Below are 22,630 nucleotides of genomic sequence, written 5' to 3'. Positions count from 1 at the left end.
GGGCCACATCTTGACATACATGCTTCACACACTCATTGACTACCTGCATGCCTTTACTGGCACCCTTGTTGGGCTTCTGTGCGCAACAGCACACCACATCCCATGCTGGCCACCTGTCATACTATTGCATGGGTGGTTGGGGTGGTACAGAGGGTATCACATCAGACATGCTCCGCTCTTTGCCCTTCAGCACCATTCCACTTTATGCTATTGCCAATGTACACATCCAGCATCACATCGTACCCTATGTCTCGGGATGTTATGCCATGTGCCTTCTGTACAGTTCACACAGTGGTGCAGGCATATCATGCAAACTACAACAAGTCAGGGACGTGTGACATTGCACAGTCCTCAGACATGTGGCCCCTCATGCTCAGTATTTGCATATGTACACTACCTGCTGTCACACAGTACTGTACATGCCTACATATACCACTTCTACATACCTGGCAGCATTCTAGCTCATCCTACTCATGTTGCTGACACCCATACAGGTGTCAGTGTGGCAGATATATCATGTAGATATCATTGCATCAGTTACATCACACATAGTGCATACACATCACCTTTGCATACTGACGGTCATGCGGTGTGTATCACATGGATCCTGGTCCTATACAGGCATATCACGTTGTACATGGTTGATGTACACACACATGCCCCACATGGTGCTGTGGTTGCCATATTCCACCATGGCGTGGGTACACATGTGCAGGACCACGCATTTCTGGACCGTATGTCTAGCTGATACCTTGGGTGCCCTTGTACCTGTGCCATACACACATGTACCGCAGGCCATGTTACAATAACACATGTGTGGTGTACCTTACACAATGGATACAGCGTTACATGTCTCAGTATAGTCATGCTGTGATCTCTACCCGGCTCAGACAGTTTACATATGCAAATGACAGTCATGTAACACATCTGTACTCACCTGCATGCCACTAACACAGGGGTGTAGTCTACTCTGCCATGGGCCATGTTCTCCACAGTACTGATGCATGTAGTACTCCTACATGGCGTTTGCAGTGGGCAGGGTGGGAGGAGCAGTCCTGCATGTGTGCACACATGCCACATTTCTCGGCCCGGGCGTCTGTGTGACATCCACAGACTAGACACACACCGTGCTGTGGGACATATGTCCTGTGCACATCCCACAGGGGCACACTGTGTCACTAGTCATGTGATAGCTCCCTTGCTGGTAGGGTGACACAGACCCATGGTACCACCACAGCGGACGTACTGTATAGACATAACAGTTGACATCCACTTCTGCCGTTCAGTGGACACTACCATGGGGGGGGGTCACTACTGTCTACATTGCACATGTGTTTACACACGGCCCTGCTGGACATCATTGTGGCACACATTGCACCTGCTACAGAACGTTTGGACATGGTTACTTGCTGTTCCCTCCATTTCGGGTACCTATTCTGCTACTACATTGTCCCATATGTGCAGGCCATACATATCTTGTGTATGTACATAACATTAGGCCATCCCTCCATCATGCATGCTGTGCCTGTGATACTGTCTATGATTTCTGAACATATCCATCATGACAGCTTTGCATTACACATAATTGACTTAGTCACCCCTACTGCGTGGGATACGTGCAGGTCGTGCGCACATTCCGTATGACATCGTCGGTATATGCCCATGCACATGTGTGCTGTGACACTATACATACATGTCCTATCCCTGCTGTGGCACTTCATTGTTGGATATCCACTGCCAGCATCAGCGTGGGTGGTGGCATTGTTCTGTGTTTGCAACCCCTATGGCAGACCTGGGGTAGGGTTACCACCTGTGCCACTTTGCAAGGGACAGTCCCTCTTTGGGCAGTTGTGTCCTGACAAAACATATTACAAATGGCAAATGTCCTGAGATTGTAGGACATAATTATGTCCCATTTTATGTAAGAGTTGCATCACATAGTTATTTATGTATGTACATTCCTAAATGTTACAAGACACACAATAAGCAACTTAACTGCTACAAGACTACGCTTTTATTTAGGCAAATGAGTACAGTTCTACCCTTTGTACTGACCATGGGTATGTGTCCACCTGTAACATCTGATGTGTGTCGAAGATGTCCCACTTTTGCCATTTGAAAGGTGGCAAGCCTAACCTGGGGTTATCCTGGGTGTGTACATGTTGTCCCACTGCTCTGCACACGTTGTCCACAGTCGTTGGTATGCTGTGCGGCTTAGCATTACATAACCAACCTTCACCTCTCTCTGCCTGATGGACAGGTATCTTTACCTACACACACCGTTCACATACTGTACAGATTCGTCATACCTATCGTGCGTTACACACCAGTACATGTCGTGGGTTCGACATACCTTTCCGGCCTTTGGTTCTGCGTTCTTCTGTATTGACTTGTTAGTCCTTTACTGTTCCTTATTTGTTCGGTATGAACATACGGTTTGAATATCCAGGGAGTCTTCCTTATATTCGTCGTCACCTGAGGCATGTGGGTTGATCAGGCCAATAGCTGTTCCTCGGTGTGTACTTATGCGCATATCACCGGTGATCCCCCTCCTTTCGTTCGTTATGCGTCGGCACTAGGACATGGTTCTTTCCTCGTGTGGCCGTTGGTTATTTGCAATACCTTCGTGAGGATGGTATGTATTGTATCATGTTTGTGTGACTGCATCCGCTATGTGTGGTGTCGGGTACATTTCGCTGTGGTGTTAGCCGTGGATTGTGTGTGTTGGGTATGGTATTCTGTTCGACATGTGGGTGTCCGTGTCCTGGCGGCGGCTGTCGATGGCGTTGTGCATTCAGATGTGTAACATAGCTGTTATATTCCTGTACACAGCGGATGCAACGCTGCATCAGCCGCTGCTAGTGTTTCCCACGAGCTTGTTGTGGGTATGCGCTGTCATTGACTGCCTGTATGTTTTGCTACGGTTTTAGCTGTTATCCCTTTGATATGTGCGATGGGGTATATCTGCGGATGTGGGTAAAGTGCGGGTGTGAGTCTTGCATTTATACATACGGGATATGCTTGTGTGTGTGCTCCATCCCTGCTTGGGGGCGGCAGGTTACCTGTCTGTTGTTCGGAGAATGTTTGTTTTGTTGATGTCGTGTGCTGTCGGTATCGCCTGCATGTGTGCTTCCTGCACGTATTCCTCCTTCACATGGGTTATATATCTGCGGATGTTCGTCCGTGCCTACTATCCATTGGCATTTTGTCGCTGATAGTTACGGTGAATGTGGTCCTATACTTGGGACGGCCTGTATGCTACCGGTAGCCTCCTATTCCTGTGCCGCTTGCTTACTTCACGGTCGTGGAACACACAGCGGTATTTACGGGACCGTAAGTGTTCCCGATCGGTGCCGGGATAGCACATTCGTATTTTCGGCGTACATGCCTGATGCTGTGTAACGTTGCCGACGGACCGTGTTGAGTGTACCTTATGGCCGTCATACATACGGTCATGGTTTGTACATGCGTCCTTTGCATCTCCTGTTGGCTATGGCCCTGTGGGACATTCTGGGACATTTCCGCTTTGCATCGTTTTACGTCGCCACGTGCATAGCCACTGAGGAGATGTCAGTACTGCTTTGTGGGTACTGCTGTACATCGCCTATGGTTCCTGTACTGTATGCCTCGCGTGTTATTACACTCCGCCTGTGACATGTCATCTACATACACATTTTACAGTGGCACACACATTACACACACACAGCGGAACACCGACAACCTCACCTCACACATACACATATTGCCGCCATGACTCTCAACCTTCTATTTCCAGAGTGAGGAACACACACATTAGTAATGTGAAACAAATGGGCATAATGTGGAACACATAGTAATGGCATAGTGACAACTTCAACTAAGTAGGTCATAGGTTGATTATAATATGCTGATTTACTTACAGTGAAGAACCTTTAATGAATTACTATGATTACATTCTATTTACCAGGATGTCATTTATATACATTCCTAACAATGGATGTTTGACAGACATTTTCAATGTGGAACTTTGAGGAACTGCGAGGAACATGAACTGTTTTACACCCCAAATGAGTGCGTTCCTCATAATGTCGTACACTTCACTGGTATGCTTGCCGCTTCGCACCGACGGTTGAACACAATCGTCGTTGGCGCATCGCCGGTGGCGGCGTGTATCTCCGCACTCATATCCTATGGATATGACACGCTATATCCGTTACTGTACCGTGGACTGGTGACCATCCCGACAGCGGATATGTATTGATGCAGGTTGACATTTCCATGGCTGGCGTTACCTGCTCTGCCCACCCTCCCGGATGATCGGGTTGTCGGACACTTTGTTTACTATGTGGTGATTTCGCGTCTTACTTATCTGTGAACTTGCATCCCTGGGTTCCATATTACCCTGTTGTACTTTATATCTGTGTATCGTACATATATTTCTACATGTGTACTGATATCTATTTCCGTATCTGTGTATGCACATGAGTACATATGTGGTCGACTTGCGGCGATAGTGGCAGCATACGGCTACGCCGTGTGCTGTAGAACCAGCGTGCGGTGAGGTGTTGGCGTTCCATGCTCTGCTGGCTATTGGGTGTGCAGTGTTTGGGCGGTGCCTTTGTTGGAGTCACACATCGTCCGCACATACTGTACACATTACGGGCGGACATGTTTGTGTGGCGTCCATTTTACTGTGTGTGCAGGTCAGGAGGTGTCAGTCCATGGGGCCTACACTGTCAAAGTATGTGCTATGCGTTCCCTCTTTGCCAGGGCGTAGGCATATTAGGTGCACCTCTGTCTACCTACTGGGGCTGGCTCAGTGTGTCCATGGCGCTGAGCGCCCTGTGCCTGTGCTTGCCCTGGTAGTTGTGACGTGCTTTGTGGCCACTCGGCATTATGTCCCTGCAGCAGCTGTTTCCGCAGAATCATATTGTGTAGCATACAACATACTATGAATATGTGGGCACTTGTGCCTGGAGAGTACTGCAAGGCTCCACGGATGTATCCAAGCACCGGAACCGTGATTTCAACATCGAACACACGCTCTATGATTATTCTTGTTTGTGCGTGTGCCTCATTATGGCGTTCTTGCATGTGTGTGTGTGCATTTCTGATGGGTGTCATCAACCACGGCTCCAGTGCGTAGCCAGCATCCCACAAGGTGACCTTGTGTGATGTCCCCTGGCGAATACCTGATACAGCTGTGAGGCATGCCAGATATGGGAGTCGTGGTAGCTTCCAGGGCTGCCAGCACACACATCCATGATAATGCCCTGCGCATTGCACACGACCTGGCAATTGATGGAGGGGTATCCCTTGCGGTTTATGTAGCGTCTACCCTGCTCCCGGTGGTGACTTAATTTCTATGTGCGTACAGTCTATCGCACCCAGGACCTCCGAGTATTGTGCCACACGGTGGAAGCGGCGCATATTGCTAGCCAACTCCTCCTGAGATGTGGGGAAATTTATGTGCTCATGGGCATGTGGTAACATGGCATCCAGGAACTGGTGTAGTACCCTGGATGCTGATGCCTGTGAGATGCCCATTATGTCCCTGGTTGGCCTTTGAAAGGTACCTGTAGCCAGTATTCGCAAGCTCACACATACCTTGGTGTCCACTGGGATGGGCTCCCCTCTGTTGTCTCTTGTTCTCAGGCGCGGCCGGCACAGCTCCACTATTTGCTGTAACGTGTCCCTGTCCACCCTGTAGCGCTCTACTATCTCCAGGTCTCGCAGCCCCTGGTAGGTCACCCTTGGTCTGAACACTCTCCTTCTCCTGTGAAGCCTACGGTAGTTGTCGGCACCACCCTCCGCAACTCCGTCTGTCTCTGCCACATACCTATGCATCACGGCCACGGCGGCACCCAGCATATACATATTAAAAGTTCTCCGTCTGTTTACACCCTACGGTGCGGCGTTTGGGAAATCGCTGTGTGTTGTGTGCATTCACACTTAATACTGTTGTGCTGTATACTCGGTGATGTCATTGGGTGTGTCTGTGCAGCCTTATACATGGCTTATTGCCGTGGTTTTACGGTTGCAACTGCAGCGGTACTGCCTGTAGTGTTACATTACAGTTGCCTGCATTGCCTTGGCTTTGCATCTTACATTACTGCATCCTGCAGGCACATGGCATATGATGCATTTTATCTGCAGCCGCAGTTATGCTACCTCTGTACTTGGCTGTGGTATTTCGGTTATTTGCTCTTTGCATTTCTGCTACATCCCCTACTATCTTTGCATTCATATGCCTCCCCTTTCCCGTTATGCAGGAGTCTGCATGCAGAGTTATCAGCTGCCGCCGTTTGCCCTTCCTGGATTGATTGGTGTTGATTGCTCATTACGGCTCCATTTACACTGCTTCCGCATTTCCTCGTATTCTCCGCATTACCTTCCTATATCCGTGGTTGTTGACGGGAAGGCCGTCACATGACTGGTTTAGGTAACGTAGTCATCCTCGTGCACATGCATCTGTACGCGCATTATGTACTCTCAGCGCATCTATTTCCTAACACGCCAGTCCTGATGCTGTGATGTGCATTGTACAGCCCAGATTTGCTGACCTCAATATCCTTCCTCCAAATGTGGCACACCCTCTGTGGTTGACATGTATCTCGTGTAGGCCACTCCTCGGTGTAGTACCGCTCGCCGTTTGCTCCATCCTTACACGGCGCCGTTTTGCGATTCACTATTATCTGCCTCATTTGCATGGAATTGACTACTAATACATGGTTACGGCGCGAACACGGCACCACTCCTTGACAACCATTGCGCTGGGGTTGAAGCTTTACATACATACTATGGTGTGTGGTGGCTGTGCAGCTGATGTGTGTTATACTGCTCTTTTAGGACATTGTCATATTATTTCATTGCTTTGCAACTTCTGTGCACATATCCCGGGGGTCTGCTGTTCTTTCTACGTACGTGCCATTTATGTCATTTTTTTACATTTTGTGCATATTTTCTTTGGACATTCTCGGTGCCTTTCCACATTGGCATATTGCACCTATATGATACCTGACTTTGACAGCCTTCCGTTACTCCTCGGTCATGTTTGGGTAAATGTAAACCGTTTTTTTTGGTTTACATTGCCATGCCCTTACGCTACGCCTGCGCCACTTCGTGGATCGCTATTTGCCCTCATTTGCATGGTGCAATACCGCACACAGTGTGTTTTGCATACCTATGCCGGGGGCGGAGACGGTCCGGCGCACGCCGGTAGTGCACGTGGAATTCATTCATACCTGAATCGCTCAGCAGCCATATTTGGCGTTATAACGCCGACGCTATGCTGGCGCCTGGCGCAAGGTTCATGAATCCGGGGGCTTGTCTTTTTCTCTATCTCATCTCTTGTTCTTTTGAAGTCTCCTGTTTTTTTAAAGTTAATTTTTTATTAAAAAAATTAAAGAAAAATTGAATTTCTGTAGAATATATTAATAGAAGAAAGTCCTCTAGCAAAATTTTTAGATGTCAAGATCAAAGAATTTGTTATGGGTGAACCACATATCTGCTGTGATTCATGGGATTTTTTGGATAAAATTAATCACATTCCCTACCATGAATCATATGTATTAATAACAATTGATGTAAACGACTTGTAGTCTATCATTCCACATCATGTCAGCCTACAATGGTTTTGTGAATTTTTAGCTAACAAAGGACTAGAACAGGAAATCATAAATGTTTTTGAAAATCTAATGGAACCAGTGCTGAAAAATAATTTCATTATTTTTGAAAAAAAGATTTGTTTTTTACAGACAAAAGGCATAGCAATAGGTTCAGCATATGGGGGTATATTCGCCAATGCAGTGATGATACAGTGGGAGAAAAAGTTTCTTTTTGGGTCAACTTTCTATAGTTCATGCAAACTTTACATCAGGTACTTGGATGATATATTTATGTTCTGGGATGGAGATGTTGAAATTATTTCCCAGTTCCTGGAATTTATCAGCAACACCACAGAATTTCTCCAGTTCAACCACCAAGTCCATGATACCCATATAGCATATCTAGATGTTTGGCTCAAAAAGGACAATATTAACAAAAGATTTATTTCTGAAATGTACTGGAAAGAAACCTACTCTAACAAATTTCTCCACTACACAAGTGCACATCCCCAAATGCAGAAGAGAGTGGTTGTCAAAGGCCAATTTGTCCGTGCTGCCCGAATGATCACACATTAGGAAAGGTTTTGGGAAGAATGCAACCTGTTAAGGGACAAGTTTTTGAAACATGGATATCCATTTACTTTTATTAATGAATTAATGATGGAGATCTTGAATACACGAGAAAGAAAGCACTTCGTACCCATCCTTGGGGCAAAAGTGGAAGACCATATCAGTCCATCAGTTATGGGTACACAAACATCCACACATATCACTAACAGGACCAATAATTATAAGAATTATTTTATTACAGTATTTCATCTGGACAGCTACCATATTAGAAGCATACTTACTAAAATTTGGAATATTTTGACAAATGACAAGTACATTAAAGAACATGTAGATTTGGCTCCAAGCATTGTTTACAAGAAGGGGCAAAACCTCAAAGCTTTGTTTGAGAAGAACTCGGTACAACAATTAAAGCACTTTGGGATGGTGAAATGTGGCTGCTGCCCATATTGCAAGTGTACTTTAACTGGTGATTTGTTTGTCATTAATGGTGTTCAGTTTAGACCTAAAAAATATTTTAATTGTAATTCTACTAAAGTAATTTATTGTGCTCAATGTCAACATTGTAAAGGGTTTTATGCTGGTAAGACAGAAAGGCGTCTACCTGATAGAATTTATGAACACATTTATGACATTAGAACTAGAAAGGATACCAATGCTCCTTCCAAACATACCATGGAATTTCCTGACCATACCATTACATTTTTCAATTTAGAACAATTTGTCCTGTCCGATAGAGGGGGCCTGTAGATACTCAATCTGGAAAAGTTTGAACTTTGCTGGCAATTGAAACTTAATGCTATGAACTGGCCTGGTTTGAATGTCCAAATATCCATCATCTGTATTTTAAAACTGAAATCTTTAGAAAAGTGACAGCTACAATATGTTGCCAGTACATTTTATTAGTATGCAAAAATCAGAAGCACATTTATAAACTAACTTAAATCTGTTGTCATTCATGTCAATTTTCTACCTGCATGGCCCTTTAAATCTTCTAAAAATCCTCTTTAAACCCTCCCAAAGGAAGCATGACATCACTGGGGGCTTGGCATTCATGTTATTTAGACTGGTGTATATATGGACTCAAATTTTCAAACATGGTTTTATCTGAAGAAGTTTTCATTAAGAAGACAAAAGCACTTATCTTTTACTTGTTTTTGTCAGCATTTCAATATTAAAGCAAACTTTTTATCATGAATTGTGGCTCCATGTGTACTGTGTCCATGCTTTTTAACTACCTAAGCTTACAAATAAACCCATCAAAAATAACAGATTTGCCCATAATTATTTTCAACTTAATAGAACAGACACACGTTTCAGTATAAATGAGCAGACAGAGAAATCAAACACCTAGAGATTTGGGTAATCAGTATAATATAATATAATATACTATAATGTAATATAATATAATACAATTTATTCATACCAGCGGATCACCTTGTCCGCACATTGAGGCACGGAGGACACCCGGCAACCCACCACACAGGGAGGACATGCGAACTCGCTGAAGCACCCCAGCCAAAATATAATATAATACAATATAATATAATAATTCAAGGAACTCTATGTTAACATGCTCTAACATATGAATATGTGTAGTAACAAAAGAGAGTGAAACTCTCAATGATACACAGACCACATCCAGCAGAAATTTGTACCAGAAAATAAATAACATCTTTAAAAGCTGTTACACTCTTTACACTGATTCAAAACAGCAGCCAAAATCGATCAAGGGCATGGGAAGTTGTTTCAAACTTTTTTTCTGCCATACAACCTTTTTAAAGCTATTATATATGGGCAATGAAACTCCACACGTATTCAAAAACATGATCAGGTCTCTAATCATAACTCATTGTTACGTTTCTCAAAAGGTATTTTGAAAAATTCACCTCTCAAGTTACCCTATCAAGGTGAGTTTTTTTGCATCTGTTCTGAAAGAACATAATAATCGGGTCATGATCATAAACTGATTATAATTTTCTAAATTTTATGCTGCCCTAACTGTAAGTCAATTTAGAATCTGACAGGTGGAGGAGAAAAGGCTGTTCTGCTATTCATTCTATTCACCTGCACTAAGATCAAATAAATAATATTGTACAAATTTTAGCATAAATTACAGCAGGACTAGAAGGAGACCCAGGCATTCCAATTGAGAATGAGGTAGTAAGCAGGAAAGATAAGCACTGTTTATGATATAAGTGATCTTGACAGCTATGAAACTATAAGGAGCTGGAAGTAGCTAATTTTATAACACATCTCTGTCAACCATATGGAACACATAATGACATAATATAAATGTAATGAATCATGTAAAAAACTATTTTAATAAACAAATATGTTTGGGTAAATTAACACGTTCATAGAAAATAACTTCCTGCAACAATTTCCGGATTTCTACACTGAGCATGCATCAGATAATCTCATGTACCCTGCAGAAAGTAAACCGGCAAAGTAATATTTTTAATTTCTGAATAACATGTAATCAATTCAAATAACTGGATAAAACCAATGTGGAACATAAAGCATCAGCAGCCCAAAAAGTGAAGCTATATCTTACCAGTCTGATCCATTGAAGTAATACAGAATCCAGATATTCATGGTAGAGACCTTGTTGGGATCTAAGCTATACACTTCAACACTTCCAAAAGTGCTAATAAAAATAACAGAAGGAAAGGAAAAGTGAATTTTGTGCCAGAACTGAAAACAGTCAGATAAAACATCTCTAAAATGGTGTTTGCTGAGATTGAGCTCTACATTCTGTTTTGCTTCAATAGCAGCAAAGATTTTATTAAATATTTAGAAAACATGTTCCCTTTCTGTGCTTTGTGTACCTTCTTTAATGCACACACACACACACACACACACACACACACACACACACACACACACACACACACACACACACACACACATAATTCTATGGTACTTACGTATTATCGCAACCACATTTTTGCGGTTGCGAAATTCGCATACCTCAAGTGAAAGGAGGGAGTTAAACATTGTAAGGAGTCATTCAAAGTCATTCTTGCTGATGACAAAGTTTGCATTAGCTTCAGGAAGACAAACAATTTAAAAAAATCATCTTCCTGATTACAGTGCATTACAGACGCATGCTTGATTTGTCATGGCAAATGGAATGTGTAATTACAGATTGCTCCAGGTTCTACAAACTGTAGCCCTCTTTAGACATCTATTTATTAAACTAAAATGGTGATGCGTCTGAAGTGGATCAAGAAATGCATACTATTCTAAAGTTGTATTCTCTCACTTAAAATTGATTGCATCATACATTACACATTTATGCATTTGCATTAAAAACAGTGCAGTCCATCATTACAAATAATGGTACTTACGTATTATCGCTGGCCAGTTTGGAGAAGAAATAACACAATTATTCTGTCTGGAACTGCAAATTGTAAAAATGTTAAAGTGCAAAAGCATTCAGTTCTGCTAAGACATTACAGGCTGCATTAAGCAGCATTTGCTTGGCCTTTGGGAAGCTCCTGCTGTGAACGTGCATGCTCAGAAGTGTTCTGCGATTATGGAAACATAATAATAATTTTTCATGCCCTCGTTTCACTTGTAGTATGCAAATTTCATTGGACTTTGGGAAGTTCCTGCAGTAAACATGCATGCTAAGATGTGTACCACAATGAGGGAAACCTAAAAATCTGCTTCATGCCCTCATTTCACTTGAAGTATGCAAGTTTTGCAACTGTGAAAATGTGGTTGTGATAATAAGTATGACAAACACACACACGCGCACACATGCACACACACACACACACACACACACACACACACACACACACACACAATTCTATTTATATCTATATCATCCTATGCATATATCTAAAACACAGGTGATTGATGCCAGTATTTCAAAAATCTACTAACAGGAAACCCAAAATATTAAAACAAACATAGATCACAAAAGAAAAAGTTTCCTTTTGTAATCAGTTAACCAAAATCCTACTACTAAATTCAGAGATACTTTGAGAAATGCTAATATGTTACAAGAAAATGTGTTTCTAAAATAAGATTTAGGGTTGGGGTTAGTGATGGGGTGACAGAGCTAGCATGCATTAGTAAGGATGGGAAGGGGGACTCTCACATCTGTTTTCTATTTTAAAAGTAGAATGTTAAATGGTTTCTGCATACATTTTAAAATGTTGTATATTGCTTTTCCATCACAATAACATACAAAAAGTTAAAGCTCAGTTTTTTAAAAAGGTGCTTATTACCACAGAAAACACTACAGTGTGTGTCTGATCTGATAAAATGCATTGTCCTTTAATGGTATCACTGAATAGCACATTGTTCCCTACGATCTCTGCGGTGCAAAGCAATGCTATTGTTAGTGTCTACTGTATACATAGAATAAGTTAGATTCTGCTGTGTGTAAACAGCATGTGGTGCATCTGATAGAATGCAGAGTTTTACTGCTCCATTCAGAAATGTACTACAACTTCAAATATTACTTTCTGGAATTATTTTAAAACATTTTTGCTACTTCATTGTTGGTATAAAGTGCAATGTAGAATGTAACAGCTCTAGTCAATGACACTCTCCTGCTGAGTATCTTAGAACAGGGCTTGTCAGTTGCTATCAACATGAATCCTGTGCCTTATTTTTTATTCAACAGTACAACATCAACTGTTTTTTTTCTACAGACATTTTAAAATTATATACCTTTCTATTTTGTCATAATGACATCCAAAGCAAGTGCTAATAGCTCCACTTTGAAAATTATGTTTCTTCATATAGTATGCTTTATTGTGTTACTACTTCCACTGTTCATTGACTTGTACTATGCTACTTACAATCTCTGTTGGGTAAACTAGTGCTGTTGTCACTGTACCCTGCGCAAAAACAAATAGGCAAATAAACATTACAGCACACATTTACAGTAGCACAGTAAGTCTGTATAATTTTTCTGTTTTACATTTTGACACTACACAGACATGCTACATTGCAAACAATGTATTCCCCTTTAACGTACAGTGAGGAATTCCCCCATTGCATATGTCAGAGAAGGGTGTGTCACTTCACAACATTATGTTGCTAATATGTGCCCCCTTGCTTTTATTCATAGTACAACGTCAACTGTTTTAAAATGCTATATTTTGCTTTATGTTATAACTCTTGACTATAGTTGTTCTATGTTGCTTACAATGGGTGTACTAGTTTTTCATTGAACTAATTTCCATTAATAGTGCTTGTTGACACACAAAAAGCAGAATTTCACAGCTCAGTTATATCAGAATAGTAATTACTACCACACAATATTATGTTGCTGAGAATATGTCCCTTTCTTTTTTTCTCAGTCATTATACAATGCGAAACACAATTTCACAGTTCCAGTGCCTAAAAGTACTAAGGTGCCAAATGTTTACAAGAATAATTTTAAGATACTGCATGTCACTTCTCTGTATAATTATTGCTAATTTACTTCTTCTTTTATAGCATTCTTGACTGTACCAGAACAAGCATAGAATTGAAAATGTCAGTTTTCCCCTCACAACACTCTCTGCCATTATTTTCTAATGTTCAGTAATTTATACTATTATACTATGGTTAGTTGTGGTGCTGCGGTAGCGTTGTTGCCTCACAGTAAGATGCTGTCCGGTTCGATTCTCAGCTAGAGCGTCTTCTGCATGGAGACATGCGTGAATGGGATACCTTCGTTGAAGGTTGTGCGTCAGGCCTGGCAAGCCGGTACGTAAAAATCAACTGTCAATCATTAGCGGACCGGAGTTCCCCTGTGGCAACCCCTAACCGGGAAAAGACACAAGACATACTATGGTTAAGTCCAATTCAATTGCATGTGTTATTGTTGTTCAGTGTAGATGTTCCATACGGATACAGTCACCTGATCAATTTTCCACAGTATTTGCATTCAGCATTGCTGTGCCTACGTCTTTCAGTGGCTTTCCAGTCTGGAGCTGCTTTGACTGCACTTTTAACTGAACAATATTTCACTAGTCAGACTTTATTGGTCTTTTAAATGTGGCTCTTTGTGTCTGGGCATTGTCATATGTTGTTTGCACCTTGGAGTACAGACCTTTTTTTCACCTCATATTCTTCAGGAGTTTGTATTCCAAACTGTGGTTGTTGCACCATTGTATCTTCCTTCGTTTCTACTGATAGATTTTTGACCTATCATGCAGCTCAGACTAGGATTACTTTTGCTGGTGTGTGCCTTTGCAGTTTCATATGATTTATCTATCTGCAAATTCATGCCAAAGTCTGGAATAATGAATGCTAATGTGGGTGCCATTATTATAGACCTTTGTGTTCACTGCTTACAGAAAATGCACTTGTCTTTTTTCATTTGCATACTAATTTTAAAGGGTCTTTCATGGGTCTGCTGTACACTGAATTGTGCGCTTACTGCAGAAGTTACTGTGCTTCATATAAAAAGGCACCTTCTGCATTTGAAATGCAATGTCTACATTTAACAATGGATTTTTATTAATGTGGACTTAGATACAATCTTTTTTAAAATTTGTTTGGACATATTTTTACATTGTGCAAATACAGTAAAATGTATTTTGTCTTTTCTGATTTCTCTACTAGCTGTGCACTGTTCCTTTTGAATTTACCCTTGTCATGTCAAAGGTTTAAGTCAAAATATATTGTGCATGCACTTGTGTTATTTATGGAACATCTCTGTTCTGTAGCTTTGAACATTACCCGCAGTAGACATACTTATTGCTTTTTCACAATGGGCTTTGTTTGATTACTGGATCTTTTAACTGCTTATTCAGAAACCATCTTCTTCTGTCTGTGCTTTGTTCATTGTTAACACAGTGTAAGTCTTCACTATAAAAGGAACAGCTCCATTAAATATGTAGAATTGTTTCCATCTAATTTTATTTTACATTTATTTATCCTGTAGCTCTTTGATTTATCTGTTTTTATAACTAGTTGGTTGAAGTTACTGTTGCCCTTATTGCTGCCATGGCAAACATTTGAAAACGATTATCTCATACGTGTACTTTGGGTGTGTTACTGAGTATCACACAAAACAAAATGCCTGATCAGAATAACCATCTCCAGGATCTGAAGATTTTTTTTGGGGGGGGGGGTGAATGATACATTTTTGCTTTTCTGAATGTTATTATAGCCGTCTGTTAATCAATCTCAGGAGAAGAATTTAAACATTTATAGTTTTATATTGTGAGGTAATTAAAACTACATATGCTTATCAATTTCTGCTGCTGACACATTGTTTCAAAGGTATCCATATCACCAGTAAGCAAAATAATTAAAGAAACCAAAGCCACAAACAACCTTCCATCTTCAAAATGTTGAAAGTACAGTTGTATTACGCAAGCAATAATGCCCAACAGGGTGTGTGTTATTGTGGAAATAATGTCTACCCAGTGGTGTTCTGAGGACTAACACCTCAGGCGGATGGCCTCTACACCCCTGGAAGGGGATTATTTCCACAATAAAACACACCCTGGAGGGCATTATTGTGATTAGAGAATGGGCTCTATGTAAAATTGTTGCGTTTTATTATTACTATATTTTTGTATATTTTTGATTTAAAATAGTTTCTCTGCCTAATGTTTTAAACTTGCTGTAGTATATGTTAATGGTGTTGGAGGAAGCATTTTATGTCCAAAATATAATACTTTAAAAAATATCCAGGTATTTACTTTATTTTTTCATCCCTTACTCCTAAAATATATGGTTTGTTGCTAGTCATTGGTGAATTGAAGTTATTAAATAATTATATGCATTTGAGTTTCACGATGTTGCGGTGGTATGGAGGTACCGTTGTTACCTCACAGCAAGAGGTTCTCCCGTTCGATGCTGGGCTTGGGAGTGCCTTCTGTGTGGAGTCTGCATGTCCTCCCCGTGGTTGGTTAGTGTTCGAAAGACATGTGTGTGTAAATGGGCGTGCCTTCGTTGAACGTTGGGTGTCGAGCTGGCACCTTGGCATTTACTGCCAATGATTAGCGGACCAGAGTTCCACTGTGGCGACCCCTTACCAGGAAAAGCTGAAAGACAAACATATGCATTTGAGTTTCAGACTTGTACTTCCTTCACAAAATTCATGCTAACACAAATCCTTTTACTTAAAGAAGTTTGTAATTTTATACGTGCAATAATTAAAATTTGTTTCTGATTTTGAGCCTTTATTCCCCATTTATTTTTGGCTTTATCTAGATTTCTTCAGCTGAAAGATACAGAGATATGCAAAACTCTTTACTGTTGCTGCCAGTCAGTGGTTAATCTCACTCACTCTCTCTCTCACACACACACACACACACACACACACACACACACACACACACACACACACAATGCATGCTAACACAAATCCTAATAGTCAAGTAACTTAACAGCAACATTTAAAAAATGTTCCTGTTTTGAGCATTTGTACCCCATTTATTTTAGGTTTATCCAGATATCTTGAACTAAGAGGTTGAGAGGTACTTAAGCCTCTTAGCTGCTGCTGCCAGGGATAATCGCTGTCACTCTTCACACACACACACACACACACACACACACACACACACACACACACACACACACACACACACATACATATACTTTTTTCTGTTGTGTTTATTCTTTTACACTGGCTAAACAGCAAAAGCGCTGCTTTGCGAGTGTAAAATAGTGTGATCGATCTCTCTCTCACTCTCATACATGCATACAGTGTCACACACAGACATACACACACACATACACACAGACACACACACACACACACACACACACACACACACACACACACACACACACACACACTTTTTTATTTTATTATTTTTTTTATTTTTTATTTAACACTTGCTAAATAGTAAAGGTATTGCTTATATGAGGGTAAAGTAATGGCAGCTGTTAGTTTTTTTCATGCCAAGGTCCATGGCAGGTTGATATGCTGCTGGGAAGTGATGGACTCATTTTTCTTTTTTATTTTTACTCAATTTTTTTTACATGCATGTTAAATAGATAAACAATTTCATAACTTATTCAAATAAACACATTACATAGATAAAACCATATACGATATATACAATTGGCCTGATAAAATATATAATTAATAAGATATGTAAAAAAAACTGGAAATAATACATTTCCAAATAAAGTGATAAGTGAACACAAATCATTTTATAGATTTCATAAGACAGTGTTAGAGTCTATTTGTAGAGTTTTGATGACAGATAAAACTTTCCTGCAAGGGTTGTTGACAAAGGGCTTGGAGTAATTCCTGAATCTTTAACCTTAGTTTCCTTAAGTGCTGTTTCTTTCAATACAGATAGGAAGTCTTCAAGAAGTGGAGAAACATTGGAATTCCATTTCCTGGAAATACATTTTCTAGTGATTGCGATTATTGTCCATAGTAAAAACAAATTATATTTTTTCAAAGGGTGACCATCATTAATATTGAATAAAACTAATGACTTAGATAGTATAAATAAGTTATCAAACAAAGCTTTTAAAAAATTGCCTGTATCACTCTAAAAACATTTAGTTTAGGACAATCATAAAAAATGTGTAACCAGTCTGCTTTACAAATCTGTGAGCATCTCCAACAACAGGTATTCTTACAGTTGCTAAATTTAGCTAACTTCTCTGGTGTTAAAAAAGCTCTATGTATGAATTTCCAAGTGCATATTCTCTAGTACTGAGACAAGACCATGATGTAAATTTGAAAACAAGATGTGAGATTTATTTTCTAAAGATAAATAAGGAAATTGTCCCACAGTAATATAATGTCAGTATTTATTTTGAGGTTTTGTTTTGTAGTTTATTAATATTTTGTATAGTTTTGAGGTAGTGTTATCAATGTTGGAGCCATTATACAAGATTTCATATAAGTAATTTATTAACTTGGGTTTATCCTTAAAGGAAGAATTACTAAATGTTTTGCAAAAAGTTTGAGAGTAAGCTAGAATGCTTTGCAAGAGTAACCAATCTTGAGAAGACAAATTAAAGTTTTTTCATAATATGCTGGGCATCGAGTACTTTATGATCATTAAGAGATTAGTGCCAATGAATGAAGTTCTTAGCTTCCCATGAGATAAATATATTTCTTATGAATCTTGTCAAAAATTACTTTGTGATATTAAAGGGTATTAATAATTGAAACCAAATTTTCTTATCTATATTAGCATTAATAAATTTCCTAAAGTTATTAAAGATAAAATGTATAGAGTTTCATTTTGTCAGTTTTGATATGCTGTATTGTACAATATAGCAGATAAGATGCCAGAATTTATTAAATTGATCATTTAAACGAAGGTTGATTAAAGAATTATTTTTGTTTTACAATACGGTTAAATGTAAAGATGTCCAATTAGAGATATAATTTGGATCATCCCAATTTGGTATGACTTTGATTGTTGAGGCTTTGATAAAAGATTCAATATCTGGAAATTTTAATTTGTCTTAATCCCATGGTCTGATATGGTGCATAAAAGCAGTTATATTTCTATTAGGGAACCAAAGAAATTTTAATAGAAGTTATTTATGTCTTTAAGGAAGTGATTTTCAGGAAGGACAGAGAAAGTTTGTGATATAAATACAATTTTTGGAAGAAGAAGAATTTTTGTTAGTTGTAGCCTACCCTTAAAGTACATAAATATGTTGTTCCATTTATCTGTATGATTTTTTAATTATATTTATAATTTTGTTATAATTTGTAGCTACTGTATTTTCTATCGTATTACATAAGACAATTCCCAAATAATCAGGAAAGTCTACTTGTTTACCAATAATATAATGCTTACCAATTGTATTTTTCTCTATTTATTTAGGGAATATAATTTGATTTTAGCTTATTAAATTGTAGATCAGAAATTGAAAATGTTCCATTAAAAATTCTAATTCTGATAGGGCTAATTTTGAGTTAGGTAATGTAAGCAATATTTCATCTGCAGATAACATTATTTTAGAATTGTATTAGTTATGTATTAATGGCATTGTTTTGTTACTTTGAATTAATATAGCAAAAGTTTCAATGGCAAGTGCAAACAAAATAGGAGACAAGGGGCAAACTTGTTTAGTGCCTCTAGTTAAGGGAATAGATTCTGAGGTAAAAGGTCCTAGCTTTATATAAGCTAAATTGTTTTTATATATGTTTTTATATGTAAAATAAAGGAAGAAGGAAAATCAAAAAGATTTAGAGTTTTAAACAGATAGTCCCAGTTTAATAAATTAAAAGCCTTTTCAATATCTAATTCAATTATTAAAGCTTCTTCATTACCTGTATTTAGAAATTCAATAAGTGTTAATATTCTTCTGATATTGACATGAGTGTCTATTATGCATTAATCCTAATCGATCATTATTAATTATGTGGGGCAGTGGAATTGTTATTCTATTAACAAGAATGGACATAAAGATTTTATAATCATTATTTAGAAGAGAGAGTGGTCTGTAAGAGCTACAGTATTGAGGATCCTTTTTTTTTTTTCATTTTGAATGCAAGTAATCAGCGAATATCTCCATGATGGGGGTATGTTACATTGAGTTTGAACTTCCATTAAAGTTTTATGGAAAAGAGATGGGATAGATAAGGGGAAAAGTTTATATATTTCTATAATCAGACCATCCATTCCTGCTGCTTTATTAGGTTTAAATTTCTTAATTTTATCTGTGACTTCTTTGTACGTAATTTGTGATTGGGGGTTTATTTCTAATTTATTTGGAATTGTCTTAAAATTAGAGAAAGCTAGGTCTAATGTTTGAGGAGTTTATCTTCTAAATTAATAGATTTATAATTATCTGTTTAATGATGTTTAAAGGCATCAAGAATGTCTCCTATGTCAGATACTCTCTTTTTTGTACCTTCATGTAGTATTTTAACAGTCACTGGGGTTCAGCAAACTTCCGTGCAGGAATAGCTTATTCCTGCATGGAAGGGACTGTTCCCATACAGCACAGAAGTGCACCATGCATATTAATGAAGGCACGCTGCCGTACTGTAAAATGGACATGGTTCTGTGTACGAGTGCAGGGGGTGTGTCTGAGAGCAATGCTTGCATGATACACACTCCCTCTGCACACCAGAATTGCTGTAAAGCAATTTAAATAGAGTGAGATTGTTTGTTACACCTCCCAACCCATCAGGGTAAGAAATCTGGACAAAGGCATAAGGGACGATTGTCCCTACCATACCTCTCAACCTCTTAGAGTAAGAAATCTGGAAAAAGTCATAAATAACAGTGGGAAAAAGGCCCACAAATAGGGGCAGATTTTAAATATTGCTATTACAGACTTAGAAAGTTGATAGAATAACAGGCTTTGTATTAGCATGAATTTTCTGAAGTCTGAAACCAAACATCTGCTATTATTTTCTAAATTTAATCTTTAATGATTTGCCAGTAATTTGCTAGAAAACCACAATTTTATTACAAACAGACCAAAAACATGAGGCAAAAAATCTGGACATTCTGCGAACATCTGTACAGTTGAGAGGTATGGTCCCTACAAGCCGGGAAAGTTGATAGAATAACAGATTTAGCGTTAGCAAGAATTTTCGGAAGGGTATGATGAATCAAACGCACACCTCCCAATCTGTCAGGGTAAGAAATCTGGACAAAGCCATAAGGGAAAATTGTCCCTACAAACCAAGAAAGTTGACAGAATAACAGGTTTAGCATTAGCATGGATATTCTGAAGGGTACAAAGTAAAAAAAAACACAACAAATAATTTTTTTTAACATGTGCAATAAAGTTTGTGTAGCTGGGTGGGTGTGCCCATTGCTTAGCTATGCTCAGCCCAGCTGAAATGGCATGATAAGTTAAATAGCAATAGACATCCAACATAAGCATTAGTGCAATAGTGTAGCGATTAGAGCATACTCTTTGCATATAGTCATTCACGGTTAGAGCCTCACCAAAGCCATTTCCATTTTGTATGTGTAATCATTACAATTTTAATTTATTTGTATATTTATGTAGGAAGTAACTTATATTTCTCAACCAGAGTTATGTATTAGGGCCAGATGTGAGGTGTCAGTGTAATAAAGTAGTGAAACCCCTATATAAATACAAGTGCCCCATACAGTATAGTCACACAAGAATAAATGTAATGAAAGCACATTGGGGGATGTCAGGGAAGGTAAACAAATTTATAATATGCAATGAATGATGAATTAATCCCATACAGGTAGTAGTCCAATAAAATAAAACATAAGCAATGCTAAGCATTGCACAGTTATGCTGCCAGGTGTAAGCATTGTGCAAATATGAATGCTAAGCAATGAGTAGCCCAGCTAAGTGGATTTTCCCATTTGTAAGCAGTGCTGAACCTGCTCCTTTAAGCACAGCCAACCTTAGCTAAGCAGGTTTGCCCGTAGCTTAGCTTAGCTCAGCATATTCAAAACCATCCAATCACGGCAAAGGGCAGGAAATCGGACATATTTAAATTTCACAGGTGGGAATACAGCTCATTACTGGTTGTAGTTCCCTACTCTAGGCAGTATGGCAGGTGTTGGAGAGGGCATGCGCTTTCGGGTGCAGCGCTGGGGCATACAGGAGTCCAAGGTCATGGTAGGACTCCTGGTAAAAAAACATGATGTGAGTGCTACAGGACCAGTACCAGGGCTTCCAATACAAAGCAGAAGCCTGAGAAAGTCTCACCCATGATCCTACCATTGCCACTGTTATCCCTCTGACTGGTGAGCAGGTCCGGGCACCATTACGCCAACTTGAAACAGAGGAAGAGGGAACTCTTGGAACAGGGGTTCTAAGAAGTAAGACAGAGGGGTGATGTCCCAGCAGTGTGTAAGTATTCATAGCAATAACTGTTTACCAAAGTCCAGCCTGTGTATGTGATGGATAGGTATGCCTAAATGTTTCTCTATTTGCATTACAGCTCCAGCTGAGAGGGTTGCGAACCAGGAAGCCCATGCCAGTAGGTTGCAAAGGCTGTGTCACTAGGCTGGTGAGTAACAATCCTGCTTGTAGTAGTCATACCAAATAAATATAAAGGAGTAGAATGTGTATGGTTTGTACTGAATAAACCAGACAATTTGACAGTAATAGTCCCATAGAGGTCATATTTAAACAAAAATAACTGCCTGGCAATAAAGTTCTACATCCTGGATGGGCTGTGTTTACTCTGGTATTGTATGGCATGAAATTGCATTCATCAAGATCTGATACCTGAATAGTAATGTTGTTAACCACTGTTTCCCACACTGTGCTACATAAAAAAAATATGTCTAGGAATGTCTGTATAAGAATGTTGTAATTACAAGGTCAGATTATACAACCAAGAGAGACTTAGACAGAAAACATTGAAAAAAGAGACAGCAGTTTCTCAATAGCTCACTGTGATGAAACACAAATTGTTGTATTTTTAGCAGACACAGCCATGGTTCAAATCCCAGGAGTGGTAGTGAGCTGTATGCATAATTTCAACTAGGATTTTGTGAATATGTGTTGAAACAGTCAGGTACTGTTAACAACCATTCCCCCCCACAGGTCTTCCAGGTAAGAGAACTGCA

The 22,630-nt window shown here is 39.4% G+C and overlaps 1 protein-coding gene across 1 annotated transcript in view; it reads right to left on the bottom strand.

The window, feature by feature from the left end:
• The window catches only part of LOC122794068 (ADP-ribosyl cyclase/cyclic ADP-ribose hydrolase 1-like), a 1,209,067-nt gene that overhangs the window by 52,303 nt on the left and 1,134,134 nt on the right, over positions 1-22,630 (bottom strand). Inside the window, exon 5 of the mRNA XM_044062204.1 lies at positions 10,711-10,803. Within this exon, the coding sequence (XP_043918139.1) occupies positions 10,711-10,803 (93 nt within the window). The remainder of the gene's footprint in view (positions 1-10,710; positions 10,804-22,630) is intronic.

The sequence above is a fragment of the Protopterus annectens genome, chromosome 2.part1, assembly GCF_019279795.1.
Source record: "Protopterus annectens isolate FY-2018-M chromosome 2.part1, PAN1.0, whole genome shotgun sequence".
Lineage (NCBI taxonomy): Eukaryota > Metazoa > Chordata > Ceratodontiformes > Protopteridae > Protopterus > Protopterus annectens.
Note: the sequence above shows the minus strand (reverse complement) of the source record. Positions and strands in the feature narration are given on the sequence as shown.